The 13,370-nt window shown below is 40.3% G+C and overlaps 1 protein-coding gene across 4 annotated transcripts in view; it reads right to left on the bottom strand.

Moving 5' to 3' along the window:
- dacha (dachshund a) overlaps nucleotides 1-13,370 on the bottom strand; it is a 229,755-nt gene that overhangs the window by 125,253 nt on the left and 91,132 nt on the right. For all 4 annotated transcript variants that reach the window (XM_015351490.2, XM_015351491.2, XM_015351488.2 and 1 more), the window contains exon 2: nucleotides 3,768-3,883. In XM_015351490.2, the coding sequence (XP_015206976.1) occupies nucleotides 3,768-3,883 (116 nt within the window). The remainder of the gene's footprint in view (nucleotides 1-3,767; nucleotides 3,884-13,370) is intronic.

The raw sequence follows: 13,370 nt of genomic DNA, 5'->3' as shown, positions 1-13,370 counted from the left end.
TCTGCAGTGAGATACAACATTTCTGTCAATGCAACTGAAAAATACTTTGGAGAACAGGACTTCTTTTTTAGGTTCAGTGAAGACTAAGTATTGCAGTTTCTATTTTGGCTACAGAGTCCCCATTATATTGTATTGGAGTATACACAACAATATGTAGAAATACAAGCCACAATAAAAAAGCTTATTTTTCATAGAATTAAAAATATGGAAATGAAGATGGAAATGGTTCTTATGCTGTCTTCTAATGAGCCAAAAATGTCATAATGCTTAAAAATGCATTATTGGTTTAGTATGGGACTCTAAAAGCTTTCCTATAGAATAAAGAAAATGCAGAGAACAAGATACACTCTTGGATTAATTAATGTATTTAAAACTACATAGCAACAAAATAAATTAGATTAATTATGTTGTGCTTTGAAGATGATCTTGCAGGCACAATTATTGCTATCCTAAGTATATAAAGTCATTCAAATCCTTCAAACAAGTATGAACATTTCTCTTTAGCAAAAGCATCCTTCTCCATAGGAACTTCAGATTTGTGTCTTTAAATAAATAGGGAAGGGCTAACTGCAGGACAAAGATGAAAGCTTTTGGCCTGGATAAGAATATAGCTACAGTGATTCTGAAAAGAAATGATGGAAAGAAAAACTCATGGAAAGCAACAGTAGTTGATGTAATCCCTTTACTATACAGAAATAAAAAAATGAATGTCAAGAAATAATTAGCTCTTATATACAAAGATTCACGTCCTCTTGTCACCCCATGCCTCAAACTCCTTATTTTAGAAATGTACTCCTAATCATTCTGTTTCAGCTCAGGGAAAGTATCACGCGCTACTTCAGTGACGACTCAAATAAGAAAAAAGCCTGTCCTACCCTTCCATCTTCCTCATTTAGGCAGATCGAACATGTCCATCATAACCAGTCCTCTTTCTAAGCTTTCTAATGGATCAGCTGATTCAATGCTCTCCAGCTGTGCTTCTCTGTTTTTATTGACGACAGGTACTCATTACCAACCCATTCCTTCCCAGCCCACAGTCCTGCTCTGTTTTGCCCACACTCTCCAAGACTCTCCACCCGTTCATCACCCTCTCCTTTACCCTTGTTTAACTCTCCAGTACCCCTGGAACTGCCAGCCTGTCACAAATAGAGCTGACCTCACAACTGTGCATTGCTCCTTCCATTCTTCACCTTTACAGCCTTCCTGGATTATAACTGAGCCACATGTGCTTTAAATGCAGTCATCATCACATACAAACATTTGTTTTCAGTTTGCTAAAATGATAAATAAATAATACATCCTGTTACTACGCTTATCTAACTTCATACATACTACTTGAAGAAGTCAATTTTACGCCAATAACAAAGGCTACTGGTTATTTGAGGTGAATTTGACAATTGGATTCTTAGCATGTATAATTTTTAACTGCAAAATAATAACAAGAATTTCAAACTAGCAAAAGCAGAATTGTTATGAAAAAGTTTCATGGCTGTACTGTCGTGGGATCAGTAAAAGGCACATAAAGAGTGCACATCAAGGAAGTGCTCCGGGTTCATTCTTAATTCACCTGGCCAGCCAGGTTACCAAAAGATGCTGACCTGCTCATTTGGAGCCCGGGACTCCCAGTAGAAGCGGACCATTTTTCCCGATTGTCAGTGGAGTTATAAGGTGAATCATTTGGCCTATAAACATTCCTGCTTAAAATCATTCACCAGTCTGGGACCCAAAAAACTTTAATCATGCAGTTCTCATATAACCACCAGCTGCACATACAGTAGACACACTCACACAACACATGACCTGTGAAGGCAACAGTATCATTTGCATATGATCCTATTGACTGTCAATGTCAACAGGCATAACATGGAAAAACACACTGGACACATGTATCCTGAAGAACATACATTCAGCTCTGTTATGGAACAGAAGACCAGTGCACAGGTGATCCAAACAAGGAGACTAGGATTTACATACCAAAACATTGAAAATAAAATTTAAATGAATGAAAATTAAACTAAATCCTAAAATGAAGTACTACAGATGATTTCTAACAATTTATTTTTAAAGGGAACAAAAAGATATTTGCATGAACTACATTAAGTTATGAACAATCTGAATACATAGCTACAGTGTGTTGAAAATTCTACAATTTGTAACTTTTACTCATGTCAACATGTATATTTCTAGTCCCGCTGAAGTTTTTATAGTTAAAAGACTGGAAATTAAAAACGCATTATTTAATGGTAAAGTGTGAATTTCTTGATAAGGATCTTATGGAAATTCCCAGCTAATTGAACACGCTGCTGAGCTGAGGACATTGTTCCACCAGGAGAGAATTCTGGATGTTGTTGCAAAGCCACTTCTTCTCAGCCTCCCAATTTAGAATGTTGAAAACACAACTGTTTTTTTAAATAAAAATGGAGGTTTGCGTTTCAATGGAAGCCACATCAATTGTACTACCAATTTCCTCTTCAGCCATAAAATTAAGCTGTTGCAGAGACAGATAGGAGCAGAAGACCAGACAGAATGACAGGAAGGACAGATTAGTCTTAACGAAAAATCACCTGCCATCCCGTGATTAATTAGTAATACAAATGTTTCCTTCGAAAGTAAGGAGTGCAGATGAAAACAAAATCAGTATCTTCTCACGCAATTCTATACCAAATTTAGAAAATCAGCAGACTTTGTGAAAATCAAGAAAAACTAAAGCCAAAGCAAATTCCCTGGCATTTTTAGAATATTTGATGTAATAATGCTACATGTTCAACTGGGAAATGAAAGATCAAAACTCCCTTTTACTTCATGCAAGAAAACTTCATGGAAAGTTGGAAAATTTCTCAAAGCCATATATATTTAACAGATTTATGTAACGATCCAACTATTCATGGGACTAGCAGTGGGTCAGGAGCTCTATGGGAGAAACTGGGCTGGATAAAACCCAGGGGAACTGCAGGCAGGGTACTGACAGTGGCAGTAGTGGGATGATACCCAGGCAGAGGGATGATACTCCAGCCGCAGGCAAGGTGGAGGTGTAGCCAGGAGGGTAGTTGGCTGTGGTGGCAACAAGCAAAAGCATCGGGGTCAAATCGGGTGGGAAGGTCAGGCAAATATGAAATCATAGCACTGCACATCCAGGTCACACATGGGGAGATGTAAACAAAGCCAGGGGGAGATCCAGGAATCACAGTTAAGAGAACAAAACAAGGTCAGGAATCCAAGGCAAAGCATGGGAGACAAAGCTAAAGAACGAGCTTGGGGATACAGAGACTCAGGGTCTAAACTCTGTAATAGAGCCCTAGGCAGAGTGTGCGCAGCCCTGAATCACCCAGACAGGTGAGATGGTAACTGCCTCCAGGTGATCCAGGTCTCCTGTCAGATGGTTGCCATGGCAACCAGTGCTGAGTGACAGGTGGGTGGAGCAGGGGCTGGTTGCCATGCCAATGCTAGCCCGCCAGGACGAGCCTAACAGTTTAAATGTGATATTTTCAAGGCAATTAAATTACATATGTGTCCATGTGAATACAATATACACCTTATGTATGTTATCTATTAGGAGTGGTTAAACAGATTGAATGTTATTGTGTTTATATAAATATATCGTAATGTATATAAGCACATAAACCAAAAAAAAATGAAAATCCAATATTGTAACCTCTGGTGTGGCACAGAGACAGACTCTGAAGGACAAGTCAGCTGAATCAATATTAGTTCATTCCAAGCCGAGCACGCGACAAAGCGAGCACTGATGATGTGAGAGATTTCATTACCTGACGGGGAGATGAGGCTCGGTGATAAGAGACCGTGCACGCTGTGGGGCAGCAGGCGGGAGTTCTCCTGCATGGCCACGCCCAGGGAGCGTTTCGGAGGTCGGCCCGGTCTGGAGCTGCACGGAGACAAAGAGAGAGAGACCTTGTAACACGCGTCGCTGCTGAATGTGACAACAGGCCGCGTGCTGCCTTAGCTTCAGTCCCTAAGCAATTCCTTTCTTTTGAACAGGAAGCTTTTCCTCTTCTGCTCTCTCAGACCATTTATGTCCCCAGTTGTCTGATCAGTCGGCTATCAACAAGCACAGAAAAAAGGCAGGAAAGGTGCCTAAGGTGAAATGTATCCCACTATACCACTGCTCACCCTTCGTTTGTTGAAACAGTTACATGGCAATACCTTCCTGCAGTTGCAAAAAAGACATGCTATTCCAATGAGTAGTGTATACTCTATAAATAAAGATATTATAAGCCTCACATAAGCAATGCCTGACTGGGACCTAAAAAACATGCTCAAAAGCTGCTTCTGTTTTAACAAAGAAACAAATGTTCCAACTGATTTGGTTTGGGGTAATAGATTTGTTTATGCTACACAAAAACCAGCAAAGTCATCTTCTATCCTGTTTTCTATAAATACCAATGGCTAAAACAACACAACACCCTGAAATATTAAAGAATTTTGACATTTTGCAAGTTGATTTAATATTGTTCTTGTTCCAATACCCTGGCTTCCCATCCTGCTATATTCTTGAATTGTTCAGTGAATTTTTAAGCATCCAGCTTCAAGTTCCGAAATGACTTATGACCTGGTAAATAAATATCATTAGGCCAGAAACCAAGAGAGGGAGTTTAAACGTTATTGCTAATTCAGGACTAATGTATACAAGTCATGTACTGTATCTTCTAGATAAGCCAATGTGACCCTTCTATTTCTCTGTCCATTATACCCACAGTTCCTCTGCCTCAAAAAGCTAGTATTATCACAAGAGAGAACAAAGTGAAACGGCAAAGCCTCAGGAACTTGCTTTTCAGACAGTTCTGGCAATTTCCAGAGACAATAATCCTTGTTTTGTGCCCCCCCACCCCCCACTCTGAGGCTGAACTGTTCCAAGGTATATGCCAACTGACTCTGAATCATGTTTTACCCCTCTTCTTCTGAACCAAACACGGTTTTAAACAACAACTACATGCAGCAACATCAATGCTGCTGAGGGTCCATTGGTCTTTGAGCTGCGTTGTACTTTGCCTGCATATGTGTCTTACGTGGAAGATCTGCTTCAGACACAACAGTTTCTGACAGCTGACAGCTTTTGTCTTTCCTTCCTTTATGTCTCTCTCTTCTGACACCCCTAAATGTTCACAATGCAGAAAATTGAATAAAACGCCACAGTCTGGTTGACCAGCATTTTCTGTTACATTTTTAATAGCAGCAGTTTAACAGAACACAAAGTTCTGTTTTATGATGAATATTAAGGTAGACACCTCCTTCCAGAGGAGGAAAGCAACTTAAATATAATAATATTATCAACCATAAATTATACAGGTTCAGAGAGGTATTATCACAAGCGTTCCCAACTGCAATGCATACTGGGAATGTTTTGTTTCTTGGCAGTACTTTATACTTGATACAATGTTAGAAGTGTATTTTAAGCAATTTATTTCTTGCTTTTTTGTAGCTCAACAGATAGAGCTCTGCTTTTTCTTCAAAGCCTGATAATGTCACAAACAGGACTACACAGCTGGGACTAGAAACAAAAAGAGAAAAGAAACAGCTCAAACAGCAATGTGCCAGTTTAGGACTGTAAGTTACTGGATTGTATCCAGCACAAGGGTGCAAGAGAAGCGGAAGGATTTCTGTAGCGACGGTATGTCTGAATAAATACACAAGACTGCAACACACTTACACTTAGTGATTCTGATAAGAAACAATAAATGAATAGAAACCTTCAGATGTACAGTTGGACCTAACATGAAAAAGGCAGCGACAATTCTCTGGAGATGACAGCTTCAGTGCCTGCCCCTTTATTTTGAAAGATAAAAAGGACAAGCTGAACTGAACTGAGAACAAGACTGCAAGAAATCTGGATGGACACAAGGAAAAAAAATGAAAAGAATCCATTTTCCAAACACTATGTTGAAATTAGAACAAAGCCATTTCATTATGTAATCCAGTGACATGTCACGCAAGTGCTCTCATTGCCTGCATGCCCAATGAAGCTCATATGAAGGACACTACTTTAAAGAGAATAAGTTTTCCACCAGGACCACCATTTATATCTTTCTACAGGCTTGTGCTAGTCTATGATTACAATGATCAACATATGACCATAGTAGGGTTTGCATAACATTTCTCACAGATAGCACCACACACTCACAGATGCCACAGATAAGAACAGTGCCCTCTGGTGGTGGCAGTCATGCACACAGCTGAGGATAAGATGGACGATTCAAGTTCACAGGTATCTAACTGCACTTGGATGACTGTCCATTGAGAAGTCCCAGTCACTTTCAGATAACAACATCACGCACAAACTCATGGGGACTGTAATACTGGGCCCTTTCAGCATTTACTGGTTGTGCCACTCAGGAGAGCCATTGAATTTTTTTTCTTCTTACATTATCAGGGTTACAACATAAGAAAAGATAATTAATAATAATAATAATAATAATAATAATAATTTCTCATACTTATATAGCGCTTTTCTGGACACTCCACTCAAAGTGCTTTACAGGTAATGGGGATCCCCTCCACCACCACCAATGTGCAGCATCCACCTGGATGATGCGACGGCAGCCATAGTGTGCCAGAACGCTCACCACACATCAGCTATCAGTGGGGAGAAGAGCAGAGTAATGTAGCCAATTCAAAGAGAGGGATTATTAGGAGGCCATGATTGGTAAGGGCCAATGGGGAAATTTGGCTAGGACACCGGGGTTACACCCCTACTCTTTTTGAGAAACGCCCTGGGATTTTTAATGACCACAGAGAGTCAGGACCTCGGTTTTACGTCTCATCCGAAGGACGGCGCCTGTTTACAGATAAAATCACTTTATTGGCCATATACAATTTCTTTTATGAGGAGGTTCTCTTTTTTGCATTTCCCAACCTGCTCCATGAGACACACAGACACAGAGAGAAGCTTGGGGTCAGAGGGCAGGGTCAGCCATTTATACAGCATCCCTTGAGCTCTTGGGTTTAAGGGCCTTGCTCAGGGGCCCAATGGAGCCTGAGCCAATTCCTCTGCTGGCCGCGGGATACGAACCGACAATCTTACAGCCACAGGCGCAGATCCTTAGCCAGAGAGCATCCACACCACCCCATCATGATGCTCCTTAATGCTATTCTTCTCCTGCCCTCCATCTTTTGTTCTTAATCTACCTCCTCTTCTCTTCCAGCCTTCTTCTAATCTCCCTTAGCAATGAGCCACACATCCTAAAATCTACAATACTTTTTCCAACCTCAATTTTTTTAATTCAATTTACCTATTGCTTGAGAAACAATGTTTTGCAAACAAACCTTTGAAAAGAACTATGTAAATACCAATAATTACCCAAGCGGACAAAAATAAACACACAGCTCGGTAGCAAGTAGCTCTTGCCTGAACTACAGTAAACCAACAAAACCTAAAATTAATAAAGGCAATGCCTATAGTTCCTTTTGCTGTAACTGGGAACCAAGATGTCCAATTTTTTGTGCTGTTTCAAGTATAACAACTTTTCACACCTCCTCTAGAACTACATTTGCCACATTTTACATATTTGAAGTCATGGAAAACAGCTGTGAACAATGGCAGGTCTTTAATGAAACCACCTCAAACGTTTTATCGGCTAGGTGACAGTTTTCTCTTCAGAGCAGCATTCCTTCGACCTGAGCCCTTGAAAGCCACAGCAGTATCCAAATATCCAAAACCGTGTTTAATGGCTCTAATTAATTAAGCAAATGAGGTGTTCAAGTCAGGGAGAACAATAACCAAAAATAATCCATAGCACCCAAGTGCCTACAAAATGGGGTATTTACATACAGAACGGACAAAAAAAAACACCTCTAACAGTTCCTCACTCAAACAGGAGCCATTAGCAGATTCAAAATTAAGCCCACCAAAACCCAGAAGGGACACGTCTGTCCTGACAAAACACATGAACACAAACAGCTGAAATAATATGTATCAGCATCACTAGCCTCTGTTACAAGCTGAGCAATTTGTCTCGACTGTATCTACAGCTGCGTACATTCCCCCATTGCTAGCCTATTGATGACCGGCCTTAATTTCCAGCAACAGATACGGTATTAAACAAATTCAATCATCCAATTAGGTTTGCATTCGATACTGAATGGCACACAATTCGGATGGTAGTTAAACTTTACTTGACCCCTCGGCGTCACCTAGGCGAGACGCGTTATTATTACCCCCTAGCAACCCGACACCCCGTGACTTGTTGATGGCAAACCAATCTGCGCCCCGAACACACTCTGCTACATTTCTAATCCAATTAACGGCAGACATGTAAAAAGAGCAATCAGCATTAATCACATTTGTGGTTGCTGTAGCCTGTAACTGGAACCCTCATGTTATTAACTGCAGTATATGAACAAGCAAATGCAGTTTTATTGGACTTCATAGACTTCGTGCGCAGTGAATTGCAAGGGCTTTTATTCATCTATCTTTTTCTTTATTGTTTATGTGTTTTGGTGCACTGCCCCTTGGGAAGCTTGGATCACCCAGGTCAAACACTTCCACAGATAAAACTGTAAATGCCCAGAGACTGTTGCGGAAACTGTCCTACTGAGTTTAAGGGTGAGCCAGAACTTTATCTCTGGTGATATTTTAATTCCGAAAATAATGTTTCTTTTTCATCTGTCCCTCTTTGTTTTCCTTGGGCTGGCTGCTAAAGTTCATTGAAGAGGAGAGTGGGGAGATGTATAATATTGTAATATGATAAATACTGAGATGAGGAAGAACAGTCTCTTCTTGGCTGTTCTATAAGGTTTTTCAATTCCTAAGACATTGTCTCCCATACTCTGTCCATAATAAGGCCAAGTAAAAAAATGTGCCCTCTACTTATGAAAGAAAGACAGAATGAAGAACGTTGCATTATAACTGAAAACAGGTTGCTGTTGGAGAAAAACATGAATACGTTATTTTATCTGAGTAGAGTTTTTGCAGTAAATCACATTCACAGAGAAAGATGCAAGAAGCCATCAGACTTAATCTTCAAACCTCCAATAAGAAATCAGGGACTTTATGTGAAAGGTGTTCCTCCCAGCTCTGTCTAAAGTCACTTTATCATTAACCATCCTTACTTAATTCATGCAGAATATGAGAAATAGCAAGAGTAGCTGGGATATGTCACGAACACATGCTGACTTCATCGGGGTTCAATTCAATAAAGGCATTACAGATATATTATACTATAACACCTTTCTTCAAGCTATCTCTAGCACTGCAAATCAATATATAAATTATATATCAGCATCAGCTACGCCATATTAAGGAGGTAACCATGTGCATCCGCTCTATTAAAATCAAAGCTGTTCTAAACTTGTCCTTACACCTTCAAGCTGTAATCAAGTGTTCCTCTTTTTCCGACTCTTGAAAGGAGCGTGTGTTTGTTTGAAGATACAGTCCACTCGACCACACCAAAGGGATATTTTTTTTTGCAACTCAAAAGGACAGCTCTTGCCAGCGTTCTGTTGTGCCAAACAAACATTTTAAAAATCTATTGAAATTCCTACCAGCGCCGAATGCCAAAAGGCTTCAGAGGAAAACGCACCAAAAAGAAAAAGAGAAAGTGGAAAGCATATTAAGATTAGCCAACATAATTAAAACTTCATTAAACAAAATTGCATACATGCCCACAGCTAAAAAAAAAAAAGTTGGGATTAATGTTTCATTTGCCATGGCGGCTTTGATTTTTTTTTCTGTTAACCTGTGTGCATTGTGATATCCTCCCACTTTTCTCCCTGTGCAGAACTCCCCACTCGCCTTCCAGCCGACCACTCAATCGTACCCTTGTACAAAGAGGATCTGACATCGCTTAAGCATCCTGCCAATTCAGCAACTAGTTTAATCCCCTTCTCTCTGAAGAGCCCAGTCTGGTTTTGCCAGGTTATTGAGCTTGGCCTGTTGGCTGCTCGGTAGGTTTTGCCACTGTATTGCGAGGCGAATTAACTCCAAAAGAATCGCCCAAGCCTTGAACAGGCCCAAGGCAATTTTTCAGTCTGCCGTTGCCTCCCCTCCCTCCATGTTCCCAACCAAGCCAACAATCTAGTGCAAATTCTTACAGAAAGTTTCTGCGGACCGAGCTGTGTGTTTATTTTTGTCCGCTTGGGTAATTATTGGTATTTACATAGTTCTTTTCAAAGGTTTCCAAACCGCTTTACATACAGGAGGCATCCTGCTTCATGCACTGCATAAATGCAGGCTGCAATTGGGAAAGAAAAACCCGAATAACACACGCAAACTCCACACAGACAGCCCCCAATGTCCGCAATCAAACACAGGACCCAAGAGCTGGGCCTTGCCACTGTCCTAGTTGGAATTCTCAAAACTGAAACTTTTTTTTGGCTGTAAGTCTGTACAGTCCTATACAGCAGGAGTAGTGTTTGTAATGTAAATGTTTGGCACAAAAAAGCTTTTAAAAAGTCCATATCAGGGTTATCCTGATTCCTGTACTATTACTATTATAGATTATAGAGTCCATAATTTCCCCCTGGAGGGGACAGTGGTCCATCACAGAGATTTCCCCCCCCTCAGCAATACTGGTCCCCATTTATACAGCTGGGTGGAGCATCTGGGGTGAAGAACTGCACTCAATATACAAAAGGAGTGGCAGCAGCAGGGACATGAACCCACAACCTGTCAGGAGTAAGTCCGAAGGCTTACCTACTACAGTAAACCACTACCTATTGATCTTAAACATGACATGAAGAAGAATTAATGAATGGCCACCTGTAGTAACAGTATTGTGTCGTTTAGAGCTGAGACCCAAAAACCAATAAACAAGTAGCTACTCTAAGTGTTATTACCTGGGAGCTTAGCAAGGGGCTGCTTGCTTGTTGAACACCTGTGTGCAAATGTGTTCATGCCCAGAATGAACAAACAAACTCTGGTCAGTTAAAAGATCCCATAAAAAAAGGTATTTTTGAAAAGGGCATTTTGTAATCTAAATGTCTGCATACATCTATACAGATACACATATCTCCTCTCATTACCTTAATTTTAGTTTTACAAACATAGAAATGTGAAGAGAATATATTCTGCTATAGAATATAGGTTCAAGGAGCTATTCTTTCAGCATACACTGGAAATTAAACACTTGTATAGTACAGTTAAAGAGGATAAAGCTGTGTCTGGAATATATTAACTACTGACCAATGACAGGTTTGATATTGAAAAAGACAAGATTATGTAATAGCTGACTTTGGCAAGCCTAACATTGCATTATTAAGGTAGTGCCAGCTCAAGACTGAACGTACAGCCTAGAACAAGGGTCCTTATTGCTCGTCCTGGAGGGTTGCTGTGTCAAGGCATTTTTTTCAAGCCTCTTTCAAGGAGCCACACGTGAAGAGCTAGGAGAAGCTATCAAACTGGTCAAATAAACAAATAATGAACCGATTCAGGTCATTGTGAGCCCAGTTGGAGAGAAAGCCCAGCTGAATTAGGGATACTAGGGAGGAATGATAATTTCTTACAAACAAATACTGTACATGGACATCCCCACTATTTATTATAACGCATTTGTTGCTGGGTTTTATATTGCATTTTTTTTCCAGAATGAAAATAATACCAGCCCACAGTACAATAACAATTGCTAGCAAGAATTAAAGTTGAATACATGGATTAAAGTTGTTGTTGAAGTTGGGCTGAAGAAGTCGCTTGATAAATAATCAATCAGGAAAGCATTCCTATTATGTGTGTCTATTTTTCCAAAGAGGAAGAACAAGCCCAGAAACAGGCAGGGCTAGTTCACAGAGAGGGAGGAATTCAACCTTTATACAGCCACCAGGATTGTGAAGGAAACCACTTGAGATGAACACAGCAAAAAGGACTTCTTCAGCTGCTTAAGCAGACACTTCCTGAAACGTCTTAAACTACAGGCAAAAGGCTTCCTTTCAAGTGTATTTTCCTCCCTAACGTACGGTCTGTTTTGTCCAGGACATGGCAATAATGCAATTTTATTTGTTTTGGAATGAGTCACTTACATGTATCCCTCTGCTGATGAGCGTACGTTTAAAAACCTAGGAGACGTGTGCAGAGGGAGTTCTTTTTGTTCTTTTTCCGTGAGGCGACTGGAACAAGCCCGCCAGTTTCCCCCAGGAGTCATAAACCTATTTTCTCCTTTTGTTCCGCTTGGATTCGTATTGTTGAAGCAAGGAGTCTCTTCCTCCCTCGTGACAGGTGCTTCCCTTTGACTTGATTAAAAAAGGCCGCCGACATGTGCTCTTCAGGTAACTCAGCAGATTCCTTCCCCCCCTCCCCTTAACCAGCGCCAGAGTCGTCCCGTCTTGAGCGAGAAGAGAAAACAGGGCACTCACCACAAACAACCACTTCGTGCCACATGACTTGTAGTTTCCAATGCGCTCAAGAGGAAAAGCCGAGCCACACAAATCTGGGCCAGCATCTTTTATCTGCCGGTCCTTTTCTCTCAAAGCAAAATGGACGGTCCGATAACTCCAAATGTTTGCAAATCACCAATGTGTAGGAAGCTAGAATAGCCTGTGGTAAAGATAAAGTCGACACACTGCGCAACAAAAGATACTTCCATTTAAAACCTCAGATTAAAGGCTTGTTTTGCCCCAAAGTGATCTGTGCGCACTATAAAATACCTTAAGAGCCCATATGCACAAGCACAGAAAATCTACACATCAAACTACACAAAAGGTGACAAACCACAACCTCAAGAAAAGGCCACTCACAGGAAGCCAGTCAATTTTAATCCAACAGCTGCATAGACTAAAGATCAGATATGTAGATTGAAGTGCTAATCCAAAAACCCTCACATGCCAGCACTGGAGACAAGCAGGGATGAAAAATAAAACGTACACAACTCAATGCATAAAGGTAATTGCTGAAAGGCAGTCCTTCAGCTTCCCTGACGTGTTCTCTTAAGTTATTAAATCAAATACTTTTTCTCACTATTTTTTCACAAACCAAAGATTCCTTTAAAAATATTTAGCACTTACTGTACAGCACTACTAAATATTTAGTTCCTAGATGAATCAGCAGGACTTGCTGATTTAATATTTGAGAACTTCACAATTCCGCAGAAAATTCTGGCGGTATTATACCTGAAACCTAACCACAGTGTACAACATGGTCCTCTAACCCGCAATTCAGTTATTCAGAGGTCACTTGCTATATAAAGGTTAGGAACACAATCGTGTTTCAGTATTTGATCAAAGAAACAGGCAATGTGTCAATGAAGGGGACATTGTTTCTTGAGGCCTGAAAAATATTCTGATTTTTGTTCAAATAATCTTTAAATTATTTAATTCAACACATCACCTTTAAATAATCCTAGTTAAAATTGTTCCAGACTTTTAGACATTAATTATTTAAAGGCTATTCATAACACCTGCTGGACTGGGACACAGCAAGATGTTTCTCC

Source organism: Lepisosteus oculatus, chromosome 8 (assembly GCF_040954835.1).
Source record: "Lepisosteus oculatus isolate fLepOcu1 chromosome 8, fLepOcu1.hap2, whole genome shotgun sequence".
In the NCBI taxonomy this organism is placed as follows: domain Eukaryota; kingdom Metazoa; phylum Chordata; class Actinopteri; order Semionotiformes; family Lepisosteidae; genus Lepisosteus; species Lepisosteus oculatus.
Note: the sequence above shows the minus strand (reverse complement) of the source record. Positions and strands in the feature narration are given on the sequence as shown.